This window comes from Chenopodium album, chromosome 11 (genome assembly GCF_948465745.1).
Source record: "Chenopodium album chromosome 11, dcCheAlbu1.1, whole genome shotgun sequence".
NCBI lineage: Eukaryota > Viridiplantae > Streptophyta > Magnoliopsida > Caryophyllales > Amaranthaceae > Chenopodium > Chenopodium album.
In genome coordinates, this window is record NC_137844.1 from 18,793,526 (window position 1) to 18,821,199 (window position 27,674).

At 34.2% G+C, this 27,674-nt stretch overlaps 2 protein-coding genes across 2 annotated transcripts; one reads left to right on the forward strand and one right to left on the reverse strand.

The window, feature by feature from the left end:
• The first annotated feature begins 6,454 nt into the window (after positions 1-6,454).
• Positions 6,455-10,609, forward strand: LOC145567472 (uncharacterized). The gene is made up of 2 exons (XM_081626763.1): positions 6,455-6,579; positions 9,947-10,609. The coding sequence occupies exon 2, from the start codon at positions 9,969-9,971 to the stop codon at positions 10,494-10,496; it is 528 nt and encodes a 175-aa protein (XP_081482889.1). The 5' UTR covers positions 6,455-6,579; positions 9,947-9,968; the 3' UTR covers positions 10,497-10,609.
• A 1,452-nt stretch (positions 10,610-12,061) lies between these two features.
• LOC145568696 (carbon catabolite repressor protein 4 homolog 5-like) lies at positions 12,062-27,105 on the reverse strand. Its single transcript, XM_081628119.1, has 14 exons — positions 26,790-27,105; positions 25,433-25,596; positions 25,041-25,106; positions 24,911-24,963; positions 23,265-23,346; positions 20,047-20,093; positions 18,957-19,023; positions 18,753-18,845; positions 18,643-18,675; positions 18,481-18,569; positions 16,656-16,782; positions 16,458-16,543; positions 16,245-16,329; positions 12,062-12,853 (listed from the first exon to the last, which is right to left on the reverse strand). The coding sequence occupies exons 1-14, from the start codon at positions 27,046-27,048 to the stop codon at positions 12,791-12,793; spliced, it is 1,314 nt and encodes a 437-aa protein (XP_081484245.1). The 5' UTR covers positions 27,049-27,105; the 3' UTR covers positions 12,062-12,790.
• Between the last annotated feature and the right edge of the window lie 569 nt (positions 27,106-27,674).

Sequence of the window (27,674 nt, forward strand, 5' to 3'; positions counted from 1 at the left end):
GCCGAAGAATCGGAGCCCAATCAAGAGTCCAAGAAGTGCCCAAGTGGCCTTGCCTGGCTCAAGGGTCTTCGCCTGAAGGCGCGTCCGGCCGGGCGGTGCGAAAGAAGGAAGGGTGTTGCTTCGCCCGAGCTCGCACCCGACCGGGCACGAGAGACGCTTCAAAGTTCAAAAAGGCGTGCCCGACCGGGCTTGTGTTTTGGAGGAGTGATTTTTGACGATTTTACTTAGTTTCTAATTAGGATTTTTAGAAGCTTTGTATAAATACGTTTTGAGTGTTTTTGGTAAAATTAACCTCTTCTCTTAGCTTTTCTCTCTCTACTTAGTTTTTAGATTAAACTTCTCTCTTGTTTTCTCTCTCTACAACTCTACAACTTTGTTCTTAATTCAGTCCATTATTTCCGTTAATTTTGGTAACGATTCCTTCTCTATTATTTTCAGTAATTTAATTTCTTTATCTCATCATGACTTGCTTAATTGCTTTGATTAGTTTAGATCTAATTATGTGTGAGTAGTTTTCTTTCTAGGGTTTGTGGGGATCCATAATTAATATGAAGGGGTAATTTATTGTTGTTGATTATCAATGCTAGATTAATTTCCTATTGATTGATTTAATGCTATGCAATTAGACTTGTGCAGGTTTAATATATATGAGTTTAGCAATATTAATTCGAGATTTGAAAGATGAGAATTGATGTTTAGGCTTAGTTTCAATAAGCAAGTTAATTTATAAATGGTTAAGTCAAGATTCGAGAGATGCGATTTAATACCGGTAGATTAATTATGTGATTGTAATACGTAGCGAAAGCCCTTTATGATCTGATAAATTGATGCATTGATGATTGATTGTTATGTTTTACCCTGGAGTATTATTTATTGGTGAACCTACGCCCTAGGTCTTTTATTCATTGATTTCTCTCTACCCTTAATCTTAGTAGTTTTATTTCCATTCGATAATAATAATTTGTTACTTAATAATTTAGATTGCTTTAATTAATTAGGAATAGAAAGACTTGTTTCCCTGTGGATTCGACCCTACTTCCCTATCTACTTTAGTTAGAGGATCTAGGTAATACTTTTGATTAGGCGATACGACTTTAGCTTGTCAATTGCGTGGTTAAATGTTCTTGTTTGCTCGTTTTTCAACAATGTAAGATCTATTTGATCCAATCATTGCATATGACGCATTTAGGTCTATTAATAATCTAGATTAAATATGTATGAGCATGTTTTAGGCCTAATTAGTAATCAGACTAGGCTTTAAGATAATTTGGTCTCAAATACGGGTTTTAACTTAGTTCATAATGCTTTTCAAAGTCCATAAACACTTCAACTTTGATCTAGCATATACGAAGAACGGGTTTTTGTAACATCATTGCACTTCCAGTCAGGACAGGAGGCCAAAAGTAAAGGTCTACAGTTGGGCATGGAAAGGCAGCACGAATTGGTTGTGTGGGTCGGTGTGGCGTGTGAGGTGGTTGTGGGGGTTTCTGTAACACCCCAAAATCTCCCTCTATGGAAATACTAGTATAATACGTATAATTATACCGTAGAGATAGACTTAGGAGTGTTACCGCCGCGTGATTACGCAAGGCTACTCAAAATACTTAACTCCATAACAAAACCTGCAGCGGAAACCCAACTTTCTTTTATTAATACTTATAAAAATAGTAACATCGTTATAAGTACTCAAAATAAAGACAAGACCAACATTCCTAAACTAGGTGAAGCAAACCCCTGGACTCCCATATGCTCATTCATGACTCCACCTAAAAATAGTCAACACTGCTTACCATTACGGTAAACATGGCGAAGCAAAACTAATAAGAAATACGGATTTGCAAATTATGCTAAGTACGATAAGTGCAAGATAATGTAAACTCAATTTATTTGCAAACATGCTTTTAAAATCAATTCCAATAATTAATCCAATAAATTCCAAACTCATTATTCCAAAACCGATTCCAATGATTCAATATTCAAAATAATAGTTAATAAAACCAATTCCTTTATTAAGGATCAATTTCTTTTAATCCAATTCCTCACCCAAGTGTGCACACCCCCCAAGCTAGTCTCCTTATATTACAAGGTTATTCTTGAGGAAAGACCCGGTCATACAAAGTCTAAGGCCTTATCAATAAACCAAATCCACATAGTGAGATTACCAACATGCTTATAAAGCATTAATAATAATAATTCAATGGTTCAATAAATCCTTTTAATATCTAATAATTTCCAATATAATTCAAACTCCTTTTTAATAATTCTACATACTTTCAAAATCAAAACCTTTTAAATAGATACTTGAGAATAAAATCTCATATTAATAACTTTTCAAAATCAACAACTCTTCCTTGAAAAAACACCTTTTATTTAATTCAACAAACCTTTTAAAATCAAATCCTTTATTTAAACATGATAAGTAATCCAAACCATTCAAAACATGATTTAAAAATCAATCATTCAAAATAATTTTATTAAAATCAATACCTTCAAACATAATTTATTTCAAAATCATAATTCAAATCAATTTAATTCAATCACCAATCAAATCATGTAAAACATGTTATTCAAACCAATCACTTTCAAAGGTATCTAGCCACCTAAACGTACCTTGATCCTTACTAGAAAAACCACACAAAAAGAACCTCAAGAACCTTGATTCCGAATATCAATCAACACTTCGCACTTTCAAAGTTCAATCACGAATACACCTTGCAAATAACATAACCATAAGGTTATCACAACATAAACTCAAATCTAATGTGCATGGACTATAAAACACTTTTAAAATAATACTTTGATATAAAATTATAGCTTTGAAATAGGTATTTGTATTTTAGAAAACTAACCATGAAGAAGATAAACGAATAGGATTAAAGAGAATTGAATTTTCGTTGGAAAGAATAGGCAGAACTTGCAGAGGTCATAAATCCTTCAATATAACTCTGAATTGGGTGATTCTTGAGCCTAACCTCAAGGATTTTTTGAGAGGAACAATCTTCTGTGAAAAATCAATACCCCAAAAACTGACCAGAAGTGCCCGAAAACTGGCTTCAAAGGTATACGGGATAATATTTGTATGAAAAGAGGAGAAGAAAAGTATGAAAAGGTTTAGGGAAAAGAAGAAGAATAAGAGAGAAGAAGAGAATTGGGTTTTTGGTGTGAAGAATATAAGAGGTATGAAGGAGTATTTATAGGCTAGCTCATGCAAGAATTATGGCAAGAGAATGTGGGACGAATTATGGTAAAAAGAATTAAGGAATTACTTGGAGAAGTGAATAAAGAAATATGGAAAGTTTTGATATTAAGGTGATTGTGTATAACAAAAATATGGAAGGTATGTTGTCATGAAAAATAATATGGCAAGGAAGATTACTTGGGGAATAATCAAGAGAAATAAAAGGTAGGAAAATAAGATGATCAAATCTTTGTGAGATGGAAAATAGGAATTAAGGAAATAAGGAATTTGAGGAAAATAATTAAAATACAAAACTAACAAAATAATTAACCCAAAATTAGCATATGGTGGCCGAAAATATTGAGCATATCTATGCTCATATTTTCGGACCTCCACTTATAGTTTAGGGAAATATTTGCTAGATTTTAAGGATGAAAAATGATTGCGTAAATAATATATTTTGTATAAAATAATTAATTAGGAAAATACCAATTATTAACTAAATAAAATAACTAAGAAAATCAGAATTTCTTCACATAGAAAATCCGAAAATCATAGTTAATAATTTAGGAATTTTCGGCCCTTTTAAATAAATAATAAAATATAATTTTGTTTAATTAAAATATCCGAAATATATATAAATAATCCGGTTTTTAAAATAAAATAAATGGATAATAAATTTTATCCAAAAATCCAAAAATAATAATTAAGTTTTAAAATACTTTAGGCGCCAAAATTCAAATATCATTTTGGCTCCAAAATTCAAATAGTAAAATAAATTACTAAACTACCCTTTTTAAGAGAATACTACTTAAAAAATACGTTTCAAAAATACGGGGTATTACAGTTTCTTTGCTATGGTGGGTTGGTGCGGTGCGTGAGGTGGTTGCGGGGTTGGGGGTGGTTTTTGGGGAGAGGGAAGGGGGGAAGTGGTGGAGTCGGCGGTTTTGGTTGGGCCAAGGGGTTTCGACAGTTAGGTTTGAGCTGTCAGCTGGGTTGGGCCAAGGGGGAAGTGGTTGCGGTGGTGGGGTCGGCGGTTTTGGTTAGGCTAGGTGGTTCCGCAGTTGGGTTTGGGCTGTCAACGATTTAGGGTTTTTTCTTTAAAAAAAAAAATTTGTTTTTACTTTTTTTTTTTGTAACAAATCGCTTATTGACACAAGTCTAGAGTGAGGCTCACTAACGAATTCCATCCAAGAATATGTTAAGTGGTAGTGACATCCAATTTTTGGAGTTGTTATTTTATTTATTTATTTATTTTTTTTTTTTTTTTTTGTGTGTGTGTGTGTGGTGTTATAATAAAATTTTGAGATTTTGTGGTGTTATAATCCAATTTTTGAGAAATTTTGGTGTTATTTTCTAAAATTTCCTTTACTTTTTTATGAAAAAATATGAATGGGTCACCATGAACCCATTTGGCTTATCTTTTCTGGATTGACGTGAATCCATAGAGTAGTGTGAATTCTAAAACAAAACCCATTAACAAAATTGCCACCATTACATAAATAAGGAGAGAAGAAGAAAAAATGAAAAAATGGGTAGTTAGAATGTGATTGATTTTCTAAGGATAGATGAGATGAGATTATTTATATAAGGGTAATTGGATGGGTCACATGGGTGTATATGGGTCAAAAGGATATTAATTAAGTTGTCCTTTGATCGAGTTATTAAATTGGATTTGATTTAACTCGGCCTTATTTAATATTTCAGGTTATATGGGTCATTTTTGGGTTGAAACTCTCTAACCCTTAACATAACCCATTTCTTTTTCAGGTCAAGTTTGTGTTTAACCCATTTAATAAATTGGGTGAGAAAACTCAACCCAAACCCACCATTTTTCGCGTCGTTTTGGTTTTTGCTAGGCGTGAATGTGGAAATGGTATTTGTGAAAATGAAAGGATAGAAAGAAATTTGATACTTTTAAATAGAAATTTAGTGGAGCGTACCCGTGCTAAAGCACATAATATATTAATTATACATATTAATGTTTTTTTACACTACGACATTATTAATTTATTTTTGCAAATATGATTATGGGAGTTATTGAATTTGTTTAGTGAATGTTATAGAATAAGAAGTTATAATGGAAAGTGATATAAAAAAAATAGAGAAAAAAAAAGGTGAAATTAACAGAAGTTGAAGATTAACCAAAAACAATAATATGTTCCCTCTAGGTGTCTCCTTGGGAGGGTGTTTTCCTAGTTTTTGCTAGGGTTTTCTTAGTCTTTTGGGTTTTCTTAGTCTTTTGGGTTTTCTTTCAATCTTCTCCCTTCTCCTTTTTTTTTTCTCCTTCATCCTTCTCTCCTGGATCACCCTCGTGAATATTGGAAGGGAGCTACCATTAGTTCCTTGATCAGTGGTAAGTCCCAAAATTCCCTTTTTAAATTAATCGCTTATAAAAATAGATCCCATCCTACGATGGTCTTGATTGGTGTAGATGCTTTCTCTTTTGCCATCGGAAGTTCTGATTTGTTAGTGGTGGTTTGTGCGCCGTTGAATCAGTTGTCAGATCAACGACTACAATTAGTTGAATCAGTTTTTGTTCAATCCAAAAACCACCAAAGATCGCAAGGCTCCCTTGTAGAAGAAGGTTGCAGAGGACAACGATTCAAGAGATGAGGGTATTCATCAATGTCAATTCTCACTCGCGATCGTAGTTCAACAGAATTAGAAATTGTTATTTGATTCAATTTTCATTGTATTAATTGTTTCTGATCTCTTTTGTAGATGTCGTATGGCTTCTTATTAATGAATTGATCTTCCCTTAAAAAGAAAAAAAAAGTTGATGATCAAGTGTTTTGAGTTTTGTGGTTAAACATTGAAAAAGTGACTCTTAAATTATACTTCCTCTGATCTTTTTTATTTGACCTGTTTCTTTTATCACGTTTGCCAATACAAAATTTTAATGATCAATAACTTTAATTCTTTGTAAGTAAAAATTATAAAAGTTATATTTTATAATAGTACTGATTGAGATGAATTCAAAAAGATCCCACATGATTATGTTTTTCCTCACCTGTTATTCACAAAGGATGGTCAAAATAGGGGTGATGAATAGTATTAAAATCAAAGCGGGTGAGCAAATAAAACAGAACAGAGGAAATATGTAGTATAATAGTTTTCTTATTTCAAACCGTAGAGTTCATTAAGCCCCATTAGGCCACTAAGAATTCATAATTGGACAACTTTATAAAGACCCGCCCCATTTAATAATTGGACCGATCTAATCCAGTTATAATTGGGGCGGGTCAGAGCTTTTAATGGGGCTCCATCCCATTGAATTGCTCTAATTGTCAATAAGGAAAAAAAAAAAAAAAAAAGCTCTTGTCTCTCAGTTCTCCATTGAAGCGCACTTCACGTTCTCCATTAAAATACTTGTATCTCCCATTGAAGCAGCTTCTGAGGTAAGTTTTTGTTTCTTTTTTGTAATCATCAAATCATTTTTACAATCTAGGGTTTATCTTTGATCTAATCTGATTTAATTGTCAGTGTAGTAAGTTTAGGGTTCGAAAATGTGAACTATTGGTTCTAATTACTAAGATTATAAAAGACCATAACCAGCGATTATGTTGTAAGAAAAGAAAAATTATGAGCTTAATTGATAATTGAATCAAATATTCCTAAAATTATGAGCTTAATTGATGATTGAATCAAATTTGGTTGTTAATGAATTGCAGAACCCTTTAATGTTAAGATTGAACTATACGATTACATCTAGTCGATTGCTGAAATAGTTAGATGGTATATAAGATTATTGTTTACATATCCCAGATTATTGCTGACACTTATCATGTGATGTCACATACTCCCTTGGTCCTCAATTAGATGGTTGAAATTGCATAATTGAATAAGATAGTTGGGTTTGATTGAATAAAGGTGAATGAAATAAAATGTAGATAAAACTGAATGGGACTTTTATTTAGAACTAGATTATTGGGTGAAAAGAGATTTGAATTTGGGGACTGATTAAATTAGTTTTGATTGGTTATACTTTCCGTTTAATTTAAAAAGTAGATGTAGGAGCTAGTGGGATGTTGTTTTTATTGAAAAGGTATATGTGAAAGGAGAGAGTGAGATTTATTTGATCGAATGCGAAAGAGTGTGAGGTTCTAACTTTTTGCAGTGAAATGAGGGATGTATAAGGTGATGTTTGGTTGGCATAAGAAAATGTGGGAATTGGAAAATACTAGGAATTGTAATTAGGGAGAGTTGTTTGGTTGACAAAAAAAATGGTGGGGTGGGGGAAGTAGAAAATCCTAGGATTTTTTCACTTCCCACAAAATGTAGGAATTTAATTACCTAGCTCCCCATAGGTAAATAGAAATTCCTATGGAAATTTACTCTTCACATTGCAAACCAAACTACTTTAGAAAAATCCCATGAATTTAAAGTAAGCAATTTAATTCCCAAATATTCCAAATTCATGTGAATTTCTACTTCCTTTGTCAAAAGGAGTCACTAATCTAGGACAGGGAAAAGCGTAAAAACTAATTTGGAACTAGAGGAATAATATCATTTGATATACATAACCAATGAGTAGTATAATTACAGTTTTAGGTTTTTTTTTTTCCTTCTCCAAATTTCTGTCTAAGCTTTTAATTAATTTTGGTTTAGGCCTCGTTCATCTTCTGTGCATCAATGAAGTGGAGCCCCTTTTTCTTGAATTTAAAATCATCCTATCTTTGCCTTAATCTTCCTGAGGTGTTGATTAATGTTTTTCACTGTTTTGTTATTTTCTGTTTGTGATTTTGTAAGTCAGTGGAGTTTGATTGGTCTGGTGTAATTATAGGCTAACTCGGTTTTTGGGTTTCGAATTTGGTGTGTATTGCACCCCTTGTTTAAAGTTAGCTTTGATATTGTGACTGCTTCTTATTTTATTTGGGTGTTGGGATGAGGAGGAAATGAGTTGTTTGGGTGAGGGGAGAGTGAGGGGATGATTGGTGTATGAGGGGAGAATGAGGGGATGATTGGTGTATGTCGTTGGAAGTAGGGGATCATTTAGTTTCTGTACATCACACTAATATGTTGCTCCTCAGGCTGTATTATTTTGTGCTTGTTTATTAGTGGTTAAGGTTATTTTCATGTAGTAGACATGTTAGCTTTTTATTTATAAATTTTGTTTGGTATTTTTTATGTTTGGGTTTCTCAGTTGGCTGTAGAACCTGTCTGCTTTTGATCTTTTCAGTTTTATCTTATGCTCTTTTTCTGGTCGTGTTTTTGGTTCTTGTTCATTGGTGATTGAGGTCTTGTTCATGTCGTAGCATGTTCGCTCTTTGTTTAGAGATTGTCTAGTGTTTTTTGTTCTGTTTATTTATTTTATTTTATGGTTTGGTTTCTTAGTTTGCTCCTGAACCTGTGGGCGTTTGATCTTCTGCGTTTTATCTTGTGATTTTGCTCGTTTATCCTATTACAGTTATGCACATCTCTTTAATAATTGGGGCTCATAGTAATGCAATGTTCATTTTCTATTTGGCCATACAAAGTTCATTGGTGTTGGGAGAATTTGATAGACTCCTGGGTTGTTGGGAGTTCTTTCCTTTTGAGATTCAATGTTTGGTGTTATATGCCGACACAATTTGTTATTTTGCTGCTGTGTCTCATTTCTTGACTGGTTTCTGACTTTTCTTTGCTGTTATCTCTTTAATCAATTCCTTTCCTCTTTTTTCTCTCTTTGAAACAGCAACTTTTTAGTTTGTGATAAATTGTGACTCACTGATTTGTGAGTTTGTGGACCAGTGACTTCTATTCAGCATGGGCTTGTTAGGCTGTGACTTCATTTTGGTGTTGAACTGTGACTAGTAATGCTTTATTGTTTTGTCAAACATGTGACAATATTTGACTGGTTTGTTGAATTGCCTATTTGGTGTTTTTAAGAATAGGCATTTTCACATTTTCCCAACCCCATGTATGTGCTAGCTAGGTTAGCATTATGACAAGAAGGATTAGCGTTTCCTTAGGTTCAACTTGATTGACCATATGAGTTAAGTTGAACCTCAAATTGATCCATTACAAGCTGTTATCCTATGATGCACAACCGCCACAACTAAGCTAAATTGCTCACTCTTTAATTCATACTTCGTATTGTTTGTTTTGTTAGAATTATGTATCTTCTGATATAGAAATTAACAAAATGCCAAGGTGGCTGAGCCCAATCTTGAACTTTTGACTTTACCAAGCTGAGCGCATTCCTGCCACTTTTTTCATTTTCACTCCCCTAGTTACGTCTTAACTAAGTTGCTTATACTCAGATTTGGCTTTGTGTTGTGTTGAATTGTCAGAGTATCTGACACACGACACCTGATAACCTACATACAACCCAATGTGTAACATATCTTTCTAACATCACCATCTCTTTTACTCTTAAATCATTGTTGGATTATTGTAAGCATCCTAATAGCTGAAAACTCCATCTATTTATGGCTTCAAATGGAATAATTTGTTTGGTGTACCCTTTATCTTTTCTATGCTACCCAAGTGGAAACAAAATAACATGAGTCCTGCATCTATCACTTAATGTGTTTTCATGTAGACGCAATATTTTCTTGGGGCTGGAGTGGTGTTGAGTATGAAGTTTAGGGATTGTTTTTGTTTTGTGTTTAGCTTAGGACAGTCTGGGAATTTTGTAGGATATCTGGAATTTAAATAAAGCCCATTGTAAACCTCATTTATAGTGCGCTTGCTAATTTATCTGACAGCTGCAAGTCTTTAAGAGTTGCATATAATTTTTGCTGCATTCTTGATCAGATGGGTTTTCTGAACAAATGGTTTCAGGTTGTCTAGTGGTGCTGCCTCAATGGGTGACAGTATTACAGTCAGTCATAACCTGATACTTCAGCTTGTAGATGGCGATGACAAGTCAAAGAAAAAACCTAAGAAAAGTAAGCCAAAGGTACCTAGGGAGTCTCAGCAGTCACAGAAGAAAGTACCCCAGAAGCAGCTTCCTGACGAGCCTAAAGCTCAAAAAGACACTCCTTCCGCTGGTTGGCCTCTTCAACCCCCATTCTTTTTGCCTGTGCCTCCATCCCCAAATCCAGAGCTAGAAGCTGTTCGATCTGTTTTAAAGGAGAGTGAAGCTGTTTTGGAGAAAATGCAGAAACATGAGGAGAACATGCTGAAAGAAGTGACACAGAGATCAAAGGAACTACATGAGAAAGAATTCAAGCTTCCTCAGCAGAAATCTATTGTCTGTCAGTCTGAGAGAGATGCATGCACAGCATGTTACAAAGAACACGCCACAGAATCGCTCAAATGCGCAAGTGTGGTCCAAAGGTATCAAGACTGTGTACGAAGAGCAAAAAACTTTGGGAAATTGCTTGGGTAATTGAATCATTATTGAGGTTATCTGCATCTCAAGTTTGATGTAAATGTTATTCCTGAGTTGACGACAAAATTGTTACCCATCATGCCATAATAAGATGTCAGTTTTGTACTTAATTTTGACTACTTGGGACTCGATCTAACATTTTGCCCCCATAGAATCATCAAAACATTTACAGTCGGGTCAGCTATAAATGACTAAACATCGTACTTGCTGGCATGGATCAAGGGATTTGTTTTGAGGATTGCCTTAATGATTTATTTAACACACTAATGTTTGAGTTTTTTGTCCTGTATTTTGTCCACTTTCCTGGCCTGCATGGTTTTAAGATGTCTGAAGGGCTGTGCAGCAAGAGGTTATATCAGTAAATTGGAATGCTGGGAGAGTAGAGGAAATTGTTAAGAGTGCCCATCTTTGTGGAACTTTTATAGTTTTATGGTCTTGTTTGTTTTAATAGGCTGCATTGTATCTAAATTTCCTGCAACGTTGCTACTCAATGTTTTATTGATATGGAAAAGGAAAATATTAATCACAATATTTTCCAATGTCTTTTCTAATTGATCCAAATTTTAAATTCAAATAATAGGTTATTTTTTCTCAAGCACCTCAATGAAGGTTAATAGTTTTTCTTGGATTCTTTAATGTTATGGTTAAATGTCCTATTTGGAGATATGAGAAAATTATTTTACTTAGTTATAAAACATTTTTAATTATACTTTATCAAACACCATTTTGAGTATGATTTAAAAAAAAAAAAAAAAAAAAAAAAAAAAGGAAAACAAATTGTTTTATTACGAAGGATTTCAGTGAGATCTAAGGAAAGTTTTGATTTAAGGTATCATACTCAATTGTTGTGTGTTATCTCTGAGATTAGGAGAGAATTTATAGTGCTTTAGCTTGCTTAAAAAGTGTTTTGCTCGATTGATTACATCACTGATATGTTTAATCGAGCATGATGAGGTTCTAGGCGACAACATTTACTCTTGCATGCAGGGTTAGACAGGTACATGTGGCGGCAATATTAATCCATTCATATTCCGCACATTGATGCGTATTATAATTTGAGGATTACTTTCTTTTTAGGTAAAGCCCAAACTGGGAGTCATTATACTTACATTTGCATCCTCTCTTCTACCAACAATCCTTGAGGAAGTCTTAAGCAATACCTGATAGACAATTATGTTTTCGCAAATAGATACCATTTAAATAACCAACTTTAGTTCGACTCACTTTTACACTTCATCTTATAAAAAAAAAAAAAGTTTCAACTCTTCAAAATGCATGTAACATACTAGTAGATGGTCTAATAGTATAATAAAGCCTTCTAATGCTACATTATAATGTTACAAATAAGTATTTAAATTGGACATACCAATATACAATCTAATAGTACCATTAGAAATGTGCAACGAGAACATACTAGAGTGAAATCAGAGACAAATTGATGACTAACCTTCAATTAAGTGAATTTTTATTCAAATATAACAAAATTCGATTTAAAAAACTATTATTTTAAAATTATCTTACCAAATACTTGAACTTTTTGCACCAATAAATAAAAAAATCAAATATGCGAACAATGCACACCATGTTTTTCCCTATGTAATAGAGATAAGTCGTGTGTTTACAATAACTAAGCTAACAAATGTAAAGTGAACAAACACTATTCATATATAACTTCTTCTTTTTTTCTTTTTTATTTTCTTTTTCTTTTTTTTTTTTTTTTAACATCATTCATATATAACTAAGAAAAAGTTATCTAATAATTTAGATAAGAGGTTTAATGTGGAGACAGGATTTATATTCTAGAATACGTGATCTTTCTATTTTATTTTACGTAAATTTTTTAATCAGGAAAAAAAAAAAAAAAAAGCCTTAATCCCTAAAGGATTTGAGGTTGACTAACATTGACTAACATGAACTGTCATTCGAAAACGCCATTTACACAACTTTTGATATAAATTATTTGTCCTTCAAGTCTTGATCTGCCTGTGCTAGCTGCTATTGACTCAGATATGTCCATCCCTCGTGATTTGATCCCCATTTTCATACTCTTCTATTTCTTCAATCAACTTAACTGCTCAGTTTCTCGGGCGCTTATCATTCTCAAAGGGACATTTGATCACAGTTAACCGACAGTTCATATGGATCCTGAGACCATTGCTTAAGAATTTCATGGCCATACCACATAAACTTCAATGTTGGACTGATCATTCCCTATACGCCCTATATGACACTTTATGTCCAGTGCTTGCAACTATTCCAATGAAGAAGTGTGACAGCAGTTGCTACCCCTTTTAAACTTCAGTGTTTGCAAAAGCAAATTCACACACCAACGCCAGGTGATCGCTGCCCCAATTCTACACCAGAAGCAACAACTGTGTCAGCAATTTTTTTATTTGGCAAAGGTTTAACAAGAAACAGAGCACCAAGCACCTTTAATTAGTAATGTCAGCTTTGGAAATGCATCTTTAAAGCAATAAAGAAGTTAAAGCAATCCTTTCTTTGGTAATATATATCACATTGAATTTACAGGTAGCAGAAATATGGACCATACAAGCTTAACTACAGATAGAACTTTCTAAATCAACAGCATACCAAGTTATCAACCTTTTTATCAACTACGGTAAATTACTAGTAATGAACTAGTGATTTAACAAAATCTAAAAGGAACAGCAGAAACCACAAATCATTAAAGTGCGATTGACCATATATATCTTATACAGGTATTTATTAGTGTCAATCCCCAACCATAAATTTTATTATTCCTTATACAGAGGTTGGAGTACTTCCAGTTCTCAGCAACAAACACACCATTCACAGAGAAAACAACATTGTTGTAAAATTTTAAGGGACTTACATTTCAACAGCTTCACTGAGATTTTTCTCTTATAAATTACAATCTTATGTATCGCAGATCCTCTACTCTATTTCCTATCAACAATCATAGTGATCCTACTTTACGCAAGCATGGCACTGTGGCACATGAACTTGGGCCATGCATGGGATGACCTTTTGAAAAATTTGGCAAGGCATGTAGCTTGTGCTTTGGGCTTAGCTAACTGCAAGCACATGGGCTCAGCATGACCCACAACCATCTTTAGGTACATGTTAGTAGGGAAGTTAAGCCAAGTCTTTTAAGCGATTTCCATTGCGAGAAAGCATTTAGAGGGAATCCAAGCCTCAACTGCTAGCGATTATAGCAATGGGGCCAGTAATTATGAAGTTAGACTATCCTCATGAGTCGTCACATATTTAAGTTCAGCTACCCAAAGTCCCATTCACTCTAAAACTAGCTGTTCTGGGTAGAGAGAACAATTTGATCAAGAATGCTCAATTAGAAAGTGTCCTCTGCACCAATTCCTCAAGCCAACAAAAAATAATCCTCACAACACCATACTCCAAAATCTGCAGTTCTAGGCAAAATAAGCGCGGAGTGCTGGATTTATCTAGAAATTTTCAGTTAGCAAGTGACCTATCTGATATTGCAACAACAAGAGCAGCACAAGGGGTATATTATTTACTTCATATATAATCAGCTGGCATCTCAAAGAATAAGCCTTTCCTCTGTTGCTCTGGTCTGAATAAATAGAAAACAATTCAAACAGCTTCAAATTAAGAAACTGAAATGGAAACAGAGAAAGGGAGGAACAGATCCTATATGTGGTGGGTGTACATCCATAAACTTTCTAATAAGCTACTCCCTCCGCCTCTTTTTTCCATTTTTAGAGATTCCTTTCTATGGTTACGTTTCTACTTCCAACAAAAAATCTACACACCCTCATATTTACCTACTTCCGATGCAGCTATTCTCATTTGCCAAAAAATTTACATAATCCCAAAGCAACTTTTCCCGTTTAACAAAATATTTACCAACTCCTAAAGCAAAAATTTCCATTTACCAAAATATTTAGCTACTCTCAAATTATATATTCCCATTTTACCTACTCCCAAACATTTGTTTTTAATACCTGCGTAAAACTTCAAACTTAACTTTATAAAGGAGACGGAGGGAGTACATTATTAAGAGTGTAGAGTTTTTCTACTAAGCCTGATTTATTCTAACAAGAGGGTTAATTCATAGTTTGATTTTAATCTGCTGTTGATAGAGATAAGATCCAACTCATAAGCCCTTGCTCTATAAATTAAAAACCCTGAGTCACCAAACCATGCTATTCCCTCATGGTCCCAATTTCTAAATTTGCAGCTTCTACTGCATTGGAAGTTCATAACATTTGATAAAGGCAATTAAACTATGGGCTGTGACTGCTGTGAAATCAGGAACGCAAGAAAACAAATAAACCTGGAAAAAAGATCCTTCGGATCAAGGTATTCAGAGTGTGTTCCAGAGTGATTTTATAATTTATCTGATAAGTGTTCCAGAGTGACTTTTTTTTTGTTTTGTTTGTTTTTTGGAAGGTAAGGAGAAGGGCCCTACCCTGAAAACTCTCGCAATTCAACCCGGCCCGGGTTTGCAAGCTAGACCCCTTGGGAGTGGGGGAGGGGGGAGGTTAAGGGAATTTCAACCCAGAGTGCCTCTAGGTAGGTTTGATCAACCTCATAGTTGTGAGATGCAAACTTTCCCACCAGACAAAGCATTGCTTGGTACTTTAGTATGAAAATAATCTGACTAAACTTTGACCATATTTTTACACTTATTTACTATAATACACAATTAAAGGTATTGAATAATAAGTAAAGGAAATTAAAAAAGAAACTTTGACCGTAATTTTACACTAGAGTATAAATTATAGTAGCACGCAATTAAAGATGTTTGGTAACAAGTAAACAATAATAAAAAAAAAAAAAAAAAATCTAGTCTAGTTTGATCTGGTGTGCTTCTGACAAGAATAAATAATAAGTTTCTAAGTTAAAGAGAACTATTTCTCAATTTAAATTATATGCCAATGATGACAAATTTTGTGGATGTATGGTCAATCAGGTAGCCAGTAGGCATATTCTTCTATTGTCAAGTTTGTAAACTTTGCTCTTACAAATATACATGGTTCGAATAAAAGGAGGAAAGTGTGGGATATGTGGTACAGTTATTCAAGAGGAATGATCCTCAACGGTAAAAAGTAATTTTATGACCAATATCATAGTATATATTCAAAACACAGACTAGGAAATGGCAATTTGTGAAATGACAATTCAAAATCCTTTAGAACAACAATTATGTAATGAAACGGCAGAGAAAGATATCCAACAAGAGCTATAGATCAAACAAAAGGAGCTCGGAGCTGATGCATAAACCATGTTAGTTAAGCTCTTGATGTTGTTAAAACCAGGTTCCAATACCATGTCACAACTGAAAAGTAGCTATTGTGTTTTTCTTTAAAGATCTGCGTGCAGAGGTTAAATACCAAGTTATAGGTCTATCAAAAGGAACATGGGGCTGATGCATATTAGTGACCAAAATTGTTTGTAACAACTCTCAGAGCTGGATAGCCAGCTACAGGATGCATCGAAAAGCTATTTCAATTCTGAGTTTCAAATCAGTAAGGGAGAAATTATATTCATGATCTATATAATCAACCTAATCATGTAAGGTTGTATTCCTTCACAAAGGCACTCAGTTATTGATAGCATAATTCAAGAGTACTTAAAATAGACCTGTGTGAATCTATTAGGAAACATATTACTTTGATCAAGCAACCCTTTTCAAAGCAGGAAGACCTTTATCAACCACAAGAGAGGGACTATGAAATATTATAAACACAAGAACAGCTTTTAGGCTATAACTAGAAGTACCTTACTTGGAAGCCCTCCCAATTTTTCCAATGCATTTATAGGCAGTGTTTCAAGGACCCTGACAGGAACAAGTTGGTCACTGTGCCTACAGGAAGCAACACATAGATATCAATTGCTCTTTAAGTTCAAATCCATGCTGCTTTAATCATTAAGGTTTTTCAGTTGCTCTTTAACTTCAAATCCATGCTGATTTAATCATCAAGGTTTTCTTACCATATGTAATCAACAGTTCCCATGAAATTACAATGAAATGATGTTGCCAAAGGTTCTCCAATATTATCTCTTGTTGTGACACTCCCCTGACCAAATAATTTACTAAACATCAGGCAATACAATGAAATCCCAGATTGATATGTCTAAACAACAGACCATAGCAATGTGAAAGATCTTTGGGATCTAAGAACGTCTTACAGGAACACCATGATATGCACTGCGGAGTTTTAGGCTGTGCTGCAGACAAGTGACTTCCTCACTCCCAGTAGCAAATTTTAATTCTTCGTCAGTCCATTTACAGATCGATGGCTTTTGCCTCCCATTCCTTGATCAGAAGCAAAGGGAAAATTTGATTATATATAAGAACCTACTTCAAGCAGTTGTATTTATCACAAAGTCTACTTTCATATCTCATACACTTTTAAATATCAATAAACTGTGTCATTTGGCCTCTGCTGCCCGCATATTAATACTATTCAGTTTTTTTTTTTTTTTTTTTTTTTTTTTTTTTTTTTTTTTTAAAAAAAAAAAAAATAAAATAAAATAAAATGTAAAGTAGATGCATCTTATACTTTGGTGAACTGGCATAGCATTAAGAGGTTTGTGGCCATAGAGTATGAAGTTGTAAGGTAGATAAAAAGGAGGTGGAAGGATAGTTAGGCCATCACTTAACTTTCCAACGGTTAAAATTCCCACCAAAAATTAAGATTAAAATCCTGCTAAAAGCATCATCATCAACATCAAATATATATATATATATATATATATATATATATATATATATAAAAGGAGAGTAATCAGGTCTCAATTCAAGCTCGAGGAAAATTCACACAAGCATGAGGGTATATTCAAAATGTACAACAACATATTTCCAAACATATTCAGCCCAAGAAGTCCTAAAGAAAAAGGAGACTGAAAATATAATTTCTTAATTTACTAGAAGTATTTAATAAAGGAGTCTCCCTGTGACCAAAAATATGTTAATATGAAACATAGTCTGAAACTCTGAATTTTAAGAGGTAATCCCGAAATCAAGAGCTATAATTATACTGCCTCTATTTTTTTTTTCTTTTTTTTTTTTGACGCTTTATGTATTTTCTTCAATACTAAACTTTATTATAAAAAAAAAAAAAAAACATAACTTTGTCACATCGGCCTTTTTTCACAATAATTATAGAAAAATCCAATTTTAAAATAAGGTTCTTGACTTCTGTGAGAAATTGTTTATTTCGGCTTGTCACATTGGGTGTTAATGATGTATAGCATAAAGGTTTATAAGTATTTATTACCATAACACAACTAAATGATTCAACGAGCACCTCACCCCCCCCCCCCCCTCTTTTGGTCACACAATTAGATCTCAGTAGCATTATTGTACTAAGGCTTTGCGCTCTTACTTAAATCATCCCCTTAAAGATGTCCTTCATTAAAATATCAGAACTATGAAATAGTCATGTGAGATGAATTGCATACTTTTAAAGGAGAAAAATAAGAAAAAGGTAAATTTCCAGGAATTCTATCACTCAATTACAATCTAACTTTAGTCCTCCCAAGAAACCAAAAGCATCAATCCTCAAATCTAACTCATCACTCCAAAGAATATAATGAGAATTATTGAGAAACCATCAACCATTCACATCCTATTCAATTAAACATTTTTTTAAATAACTTACAAGAGTTGCAACTCCACTTCATATAATCCTCAAATCAAAATAACCCAATGATTGTTCAAGGCAATCTTGTGCATGACATAGGATAGAAAGATTTATTCAAATAAAACATACAAAGTGCTTCCGCAAACAATGATACATGAATTAAAGATATTGCATATCATTGAGTAAAAGTCTTGCAGACAATCGCTAGGATAAATATGCAAATCAAAAGTCTTCAAAATGCCAAGAAGGCAAGAATAGATCATAGATTTATTCATATGGAAAAGGTGAGGGCAGAAGGGGGAATGGAGGACAGCAAGCCGCATGAGCTATTAACAACCAATGAAGACAATATGAATTTGAAGAAATACCTGAATGGCCCCTTAGGTGAAAAAGAGTGACACAGTGGCATCTGAATCTGCCCAGATACACGTTTTCGGTCTTGTTGTAAAAGATCCAACTGCAAACAAGACTTACATGTATAAGAATATAAACAATTAAGGATAGCTTATCATGAAAGACTATATGTTTACCTTTGCGGAGGATATATACTGATATGCAGCACTCTGTAAACAAAAATAATTTTATCAGACAAATAATTGTGAAACTCAGCCAACTTTTGAAACTGTAACGGCAGGAATACCTGAGGGACACTATTAAAATCACCACTAAGCACAACAGGGATCCCACCCCATTCTTCAGATAATCTGTGGGCCCTATCCAGAAACAGACGTATCTGTCGAAGTTGTTTTGAAGGGTATGTCAATTGTGTCTATAGACAAAATAGAAACAAATTTGACAAAGCCTGAAGTAACTATTATCATTCATAATTTATTATATGCAATACCTGTCCCAGCTGGATGTCCCCTCGATTTGGGTTGAAAAGAACGTGTATATTGCCAACAACCAGACTTCTACATGAAGCATCGTGGTAGATACATTAATTTTTTTGCTTACAGACTCGTATAATATTAAAACATAATTGTGCTGACATAAAATAGGGGGGGGGGGGGGGGGGGGGGAGGGGTGGAAGAAAAAAAAGAAGTGTCCGTGAGACAGCATGAATGTACAAAGTTACAAACTACTCCTAAATTCATCTTTATGCCAACCTATGAGGATCCTTCTTAAAATTAAGAATTGTGATGGAGAAGTCCACAAGTTGACGACTGGAATACAAACATTATGCTCAAATTGGTTACATGATGTATTATTTTACATATTTTTTAAAATTACAATTCAGCAATGAAGACTCCCTCCATTTTATATGCAACTGTCATTCAAGTGATTGACACTAGAATCAAAAGGAAAATCTTCTCTCATAAAGTAGATTTTTTAGGGGAGTGACAGGCACATAGAAGAAAGAGGGCAGTAGTCAAAAGGAATTTTCCCAAGGCTTCATATTTTACTTTCTTGTAAATTAAATCTGAAAATATCCAAATCCAAAATCAGTGATTCTAAATTTATGTTGGAGCAATACATAATGAAGCTTACATTATAGCCTGTAGTAGACTGTAGACATTAATTATCACCACATGTATAGTTGGTGTAATTTGAAGATACCATTTGTACTGAAAATTAATTGGCATAAACAAATATGTTGTAGCTAAACAAAACCACTTCTAAAATTTACATACTATTACAACATTTTCCTTTTCCAGTGTAATGCCACTCTCACCCCAAAACCAATCTCCGTACATCTCCCCACTCTCAGGCCAAAGAATCCAGAAAAGGATCCATAAAGGTAACTAATTGCTTCGACTAACATACTGTTCCTGACATAGGAGCAGAGTAATTGTGCTTTCTAACATTATATTTTAACTTCATAGAATTCTGCAACTCGTTAGAAAAGTCATCACCTCACATGATGCCAACCACCTAATGTCCTAAACCCATAAATTTCGAGAGAATATATACCACTTGATACATACAGGACTTACGTTGACTTTGACATCTTTGATTCAGGATTCAATGAATCAGCATTCATCTGTGACAAAAGATCAAAAGTCTATTAATTGGACTATAGTTTCATCCACTACAAAAATGATGAAAATTGATGTCAGCTAAAAGTTCAGAACGACAGGAAGAAACAAAGACATACATATAATAACAAAAGATTATCCCCCTTCCCACCCCCCAAAACACACATCTTTCCTCTAATTGGAAGCAAACCATATAGATCAAAAGGGTGCAAAGGGAGAAGGAACGAATGATAAAAGCAACTTACAGTTTTAGCTGAATTTTTATCAGCAAGTAAAAATAATTATAAAATATAAATTAAAGATTTCAAAAAAAAAAAAAAAAAAAAAATTGTAAATATATATTGAGACGAATTTAATAAGATCCCACGTAACAAATTTTTTTTTTTTTTTTTTGAGCATAAATCACCAAAAATGGTGAAAGTAGAGTATGTGAATACTATAATAATCAAAGTGTTTCATATAGAAGAAAGGAAGAAGTAACTTCTAAAATTTTATCTAGTTAAATTTGAAATAAGGCGTTTTAGGTATAACGACAATTTTATTTTTAAAAATTACTGATTACAATAAACCATGGTTATAATAGTGGCTCCTAAAGGCTAACGTGGCAATTTTTATAGTCCATAACGGATGCAAGTATTACTTTAAAGCACATGTTATAAAACCAATTTCTGTTGAACAGCACAGTTTTTACAGAATGTTCATTATGTAATGAAATAGCTTGATTGAGTTGATTCAATATCATCTCCCCATTTTCCACATCCCTAAGACTAAAAAACCTATATGTTGTTTCCCATAAAACTTATGAGAGGAAGAGACTCAAAGTTGATGGCTTCCACAGTTACTTGTGAAGGTAAAGGAAACTAATGATAAGCACACCGTTGATCCAAAAAATCCTTTCCTGTTAAAGAAAATGCAAATGGCCTTTGATTATTAACAAAGGTTTTTTGATAGAACGAATAATTTATGGAATTCCGAATGGTTTTGGTGTTCCAAGCTTTTTTGTAGGTGAGGGTATCATATATGTAGGGGGCGGGCGAATCTCCTCTTATCTTTTTTGGTATTTTTTTAATGTACCAATTTTAATTCCTTTTTTTGCAAATATTCAATTTTATTTTTAGTTTTATCATTGCATAATCTAGTTTTTTTATCGAGTACATCTATATAAAAAAAGTCCTTTGTCTAGAACTGTAATTCTATTAGCAAATTCATTGCTTAAGCACTAACTCAACCCTACCTTTCTTCCTTTTCCCACTGCCTGACCACCGCCCGCTCTCTGCTGACCTTGACTACCAAGCCCCAATCATCCCTGCTACTCTGCCAGCCAATGGGAACCACCACCGTCCGCCAACCACCACCGACAAATCACCCAACCATCATCTACCCTGCCAACTCACCAAAGCAAGCCAACCATTAGCCTGTGGCCACCACCTAAAAAAAAAAAATGCAACCCCAATACCACCACAATGTAAACCCATCACCAACAACATGCATCAGCCCAAACAAACTAGCAAGAGAGGAGACAGAGAGAGAGAGAACTCACTACAACCAGAAACACACCACCAAAATACCCCACAGCCCTAACCTAATTAATTAGACCAAGTCAACAAAGGTCCCTAATAATCCCAGATAAAATCAAATTTTTTAAAATAGCACACATAAAGTTCATCAGAAAGTTCAACCGAGCAGATTTTATATTGAGTGAGAAAATATTGCATCTTCAGTAAAAGAGGAAGAAAAAGATGCAGGAGAGGAATCGAAACACTGTATCAGAAAGAAACAACTTGGAGAATTATATCATTGAATACTTCAAAAGAAAAAGCCAGAGAAGAAGAGGAAGAAAGGGAAAGGAAATATGAAGTGATATCCGGGAGGAGAAAGAGGAGTTGCCACCAGGAACTTGTGTTGGCTACTAGATGAGGATGAAAGGGGATTATGGAAGAGCCAAAGAAGACCTACAAAATGGTACAAGAAGGAGAAAGCATTTATTGATGGGTAGAGTTGTCATATTTAGTTGATATAGTAAGGGAAACATTGTAATTGTGTGTAATGAAAGTATGAAACAAACCTTATGTGTGATCGGTTGCATATATTCTGAGATTTCCAGTTAAGAGAAGTGGTGCAAGTCAACTTGAAACAGATAAAAGTAATTAACACCATAATGTGTGAGAGACCCGACACACACAAATGTAAATAACCAAATACAAGAAAAAGAACAAGAATTTGAGCTAGCAAAAGGCAGTGGATTGATTGAATGTCTAGTAAGTTTTGGTTACAACTCTCCTAGAGAGTAACTTGAGGTTACTACTCTCAAACTACACAAGTCTAATCACATGATTTCCTACCTCCACACATTCCTTAATATATACAAAGGCAAAGACTGCAAAAAGCCTAACTGACGTTAATTAATCTTATCTCCTTCTCTATAACACTACTATTCCATGTCTCCACTATTTGGTATTGCTCCTCTTCGAAACATTAATTTGATTTTTCTTGTGCCAACTGTGTTTCCTCCTCCTGTGATGTGGTTGATTGCTCAGCTTGTTTACCTTTCTTTCCCCTTCTCTGATATTTGAAGCATATCGGTGGCTTGGGTGGCCCATCTACCAAGTCCATTACATAATGCAGAGAGAATTCCAATACCCTTGATAACACCATCTCATCATCAATGACATTCGATGACCTATCCAACAGCCTCAAATTTTCTCTATCAGCCATGCCTCTCATTCTAACTCTTTGCTCCCCTGTTTTGCCCTGGTTCTCTCAGTCTCCAGTCAATAATTATGTGCTCTGTATATTATAAGTAGTCCTCTAAGTCTTAGGTAATTCTAGATAAGACCTATAATTTTAGATGGTACAAATCTACACACATATTAGGCAAGTATTTATAGCTAAACCAAATAACATGAAGCAAAGGTACCTTATATCCCATATTATGAAATATAAACAGCTCTTTAACAAGCATAAGCTAAATACAGATTCTTGATCTAAATCTTATCTTTAAATAAAAAAATAAGAAAAATAAAAATAAAAATAAAAATAAAAAATAAAAAATAAAAAATCACTAAAAAACCAGGAACAAAACTATATGATTTGAAAAGTTAAAAACATGTAACATCATAGTTTTAGCTACAGTATGAACATACTGTGTACATCATGGGATCAACTGATTAACATACCTTCAGGACACAGAATTGTGCAACATTGTTACGCAAATCAAAGCTCTGAAATTCAATGCTTTCCTCATGCAGAAGATTAAACCTGCGCCCAAAGCATAGAATAACTTCAGTCAGACAAAAGAATCAGTAAACCCAGAAAAAAATCAAGCAGGCAGCAACCAGCATTATGATAAGTAAGTTCTTAGGGAATTACAGCTGCACTCATAATGACTCATCAGAAGTGAGCTAAACCTGTACAGTTAGCATCTGGAATTTTTATATAAAAGATATTTGAGTAAAGAACAGAACTCCAAGAGTGAAAGACTAATTATATAATAATCTCCATACAACTTCTTTCCCCAGAAATCTAGAAGGACAAGATGGTGCAAAAGACAAACTCAGCATCTTGGAGAATTTTCCTATAAGCCGTCACTTCTCAGGCATTACTAAGGAACACCTTTTTCCATTATAACTTAAAGATTCAAGCTTTTAATTTAGGAAGCTGAAAACAATACAAGCGGATATACAGACAGAAGGGCCATTAAAAAAAATAAAAAATTAAAAAAAAAAAAATCACTGAAAATGCAAAGAGAGGATCGATGAGATATTTAAGACAGCATCTAGGACACGAACTTTCACACACTAGAACAAGAGGCAAGCATATCTGCAACCTTCCGATCAGTTCCTCTAAAGATCATGTGCTCATGCTCATTCAGTAATCAAAGGATTTCAGTTAAAAAGTTAAAAGCCAAAGCCACTTCCTTTCCATATAAACGTTTCTGAATGACATATTGCCAAGACCCAAGTCCCCACACCCCAACAACAAAAAGATCTTTCCTTTCCCTCATAATTACCACAGAAGCCCCTCTCATAAGTCTCTGGATTCTTAGCGAAACCCTCAAGAATCTCAATGAGCGAAAGCAAGTACAAAGGGATACTAGAAAGCAGAGACAGGAAAAAGAAAAACAGAACAGGGTGTTCCCCAGATAATAAGAACTCATTCCTTCGTATAAAGATCCTTCAACATCCATCCCTCTGCATTAAAAGCCTCATCATCTATTCTCTCTCTACCTCTGAGCACAGCCAACAATAATATCTTTCAACCCTAATTCACCTACCATCAACCACAACTATCTGACATCAACAGTGCTTGTTGCCTTCTTCAAACAATACAGCACCATGACCAACTTCTCATATCACCACCAGCAGTGCCTTGTGTGATCACAATCACCGCTACAATCTTGCATCAACAACCACCATCACAAAAATATATTTTGGTGATCCAAGATGTATAGTTCTAGCAGTGAAACCTCTGGCCAACTCCAACTACACAGGCAGAAACAATAGCAATTTAGCAAGCTTTTCTTTTACTGCTTCCATGGATGATGACATACCACTTCTTCTTCACTGCTGCCTCCCTGCTTTCTAGTTTCTTTATTTAATCTAAAAACCGCCCTTCCCTCCCTCTGATCTAACTTTTCTTTTTAAGTGGTGGGCTAGTGGCCAATGGAGCCATGGAGGTGGTGGTTTTGCATTACACAGGGAATGGTAGTAATGGTGAGGTTAAAGATTTTGTGTGGAGAAAAACTCATTCACTCAGATCAGTCAGATGCCTATTAAAATATCATTTTAGCAAGTTTATATTAGCTAGACATAAAAATTATTACCGTTCATGATTCCAAAATATTGCACATCCATCCTGAGCATCACCAGTGCGAGCCTACAGCAGCAAAAGAAAGAAAGTTCAGTCAAGATATCACTTTGAAGGCAACTTGATAAAAGGTAAACAATTGATACCTTTAAAACACCTTCAAATCCATCCTGTTGGAGGGCATCATGTAAATCACTATAACAATCTACTTCCTACAGTCACATGCAAAGATGCAAAAATAAAAGAATAAGAAATCTAAATTTCCATAGAGCCAATGAAACCTGAAAAGGACACGGGATGACAAATATTAAAGAGACATGGGAAGAGCATATCTTTTATTATTTTTTTTATTATTCTTTGTTTGAGAATTGAAAAGGGTTAGTACATTAATCTTGCAAAACAAATAGTTAGGATATTTTCCACAAAAAGGCAGAAATCACAACTTATTCATCACACCATATACCTAATCTCCTTTGAAGTCATAATATATACAAAAAGCACAATATTCAGAGAAGAAAACAAGATACACTGGACTTGCCTGAAAACAAATGATGCTAGGACCATACCGAGCTAACTCTTTGCGTATAGCTTCCCTCCGGTGCTCCCATTCCATGTACTTAAATGGAACCCCGAAATATAGATGGGGATGCTTTGATGCATTCTCAACGCCTAAAATGTTGTATGTTACGAGGACAATCTTATCTGTAAAGTGTTAATAAAAAAACAAATAGAGAGAAACTATAATCAGAACCAAAGTCTAAACAGTTGCATCTCAATTTAAAATCAACAACAACAACAAAGTCTCAGTTCAGAGCCAACTCAAAATATATAAAATAGGATGCAGAACCACAAAAGTTTATAATTTATAGAGAAGCATAATAGAAGACACATACAATGCCAGTGCTCTCATTTAAGAATTAATAGATCGAGGAAGAACTAAAATAGCTCAAGACCCTTTGTTTTTTTTTTTTTTTTTTTTTTTTGTAAAAAGGAGACTTGTAGATGACTTAAGGGCATGGAAATTTATAACTCGAGAGCTCTCTTTGTATAGGGTTGACACCCCTATGTCATACATAAAATCAAACGGAAAGAAACCTAGTGTCAGCTCATTGCAACAATTCAAGCATTACAGAGCAACAAAATCCTAAAGTTAGTAAAACAACCTGGATTAAAACTAGCGGATTGAACACCATCATAATGTAGATACATAAACCAACTCACGAGTCTTGTCAAAGTAAAGGACCGATGGTTAAGACCAGTTAATGAACAAGGCCACCTAACAAAACTTAAGATCACAACAATTCTTATGATCACAACAACTGCAAAGGACCAAAACTAATTGAAAACCTGCAGCAGAACTATCACACTATGCAACAGCATAACTGCAAGCAGCAAGTTTACAACTCCAGCCCACGCTTGCAAGGTTTCTCCGCCTTGCTTTCTTAACTAAATATTAGGTCCGTTATATACATCCAGAAAATCCACATTGCATCCAATGCTACAATAAGCAAAGAAAAAGAAAGATGTGGACTATATGATATAGTATTAATGTATAAACGAATTCAACATGATAAAAAATTCGCGTCTTTACTTTTATAATGAAAGTTCTACTATCCCAATGCTTGGTTCAATAAAAAAAAAATTCATCTTCTTTGTAATACTGAAGTAGTACATATTTTTTTATCATATGTAAAGACGCGCACTTTTTTTTTTTATTGAGATTGTCGATTTTGACCGAGTGTACCATGAGCATTGCACATCCGAGTGCACCATCTATTTATGCTACTATGCAGCTTAAAATTAAATTCAACCTACAAAATCCATGAAAAAAAGTGCAACATTCTGAACATTACAACAAAATCAAAATAATTCTAATCATACAAATCCATAAATACCTTTATAATCAGAGGAATCGCAATCCGAATAAGTCCATTTACGAAAAACATTCATATTTGTAGAATCCAGCCGCCTGGTGGTTTTCCACTCCGAATGGCGCTTATACGAATATGATTGAATTGGTTTAAATTGGTTATAATTTGAAGAACTGCTTCGAACAGTACATCGATTTAGGGTTAGGGTTTGTTCTTCTTCATCGTGAATTGTTTTCCGTTTGTTGGAAATTCGATTAGAGCGTTTGGAGTATTGCTCCGCCATGTTTGGCGGTGGTTGAGTGGTGGGAGTTTGAAGACGGTTGAGGTTGTTCGCTGTTGTAGAGTAAGTGTTGAAGTTATGATTCGAGGTCCGGTATTATTTGAGGGAATCGGGCCCAAATAGTTACTCCTCTGATTAATTGCAACAAGTTAAAAAATTGGTTTCTTCAAAAAAAAGTTAAAAAATTGGTGTGTACTTGTGTGTGCAACGTAAAAATCTATAACTTGGATCCCGTACCATGCACAGTAATTTTCAGTAGTATTTTCAATACTCCCTCTATTTTTTTTTTTATTTGCATCACTTTTCTTTTGTGAATGTTTTTTTTTATTTGCATCACTTCTATATATAGTAACTTTATACTACATTTTATTATTTCTCTATCTTATTTTAAACCCTAATCCGTGGTTTATACACCCGGGTGTACAATGCTGATGGTACACCCGCTCCAAAACGACACCCCTCAACAAGTAAAAGGCACATACTATTGTAATCTGAAAAAGGCGGAAAGAACATGTTAAAAATTGCAAAGAACATGCGTTTTGAAATGTACATTACGCTTGAAATAAAAGAAGGCGTGAAATAAGGAGGTAATTTTGGGGAGTTACTGTCCATGGTCCCACAATAATTGT

Bases quoted from the DNA above. Each gene is read 5' to 3' on its own strand.
- LOC145567472 (XM_081626763.1), top strand. From the start codon at position 9,969: ATGGGTGACAGTATTACAGTCAGTCATAACCTGATACTTCAGCTTGTA.
- LOC145568696 (XM_081628119.1), bottom strand. From the start codon at position 27,048: ATGGCGGAGCAATACTCCAAACGCTCTAATCGAATTTCCAACAAACGG. The intron at 25,597-26,789 runs GTATTTATGGAT...AACACTTTACAG, and splicing joins CGATTCCTCTGATTATAAAG to ATAAGATTGTCCTCGTAACA. The intron at 18,846-18,956 runs GTATTGCATATA...CAACTTCGACAG, and splicing joins GGGACATCCAGCTGGGACAG to ATACGTCTGTTTCTGGATAG.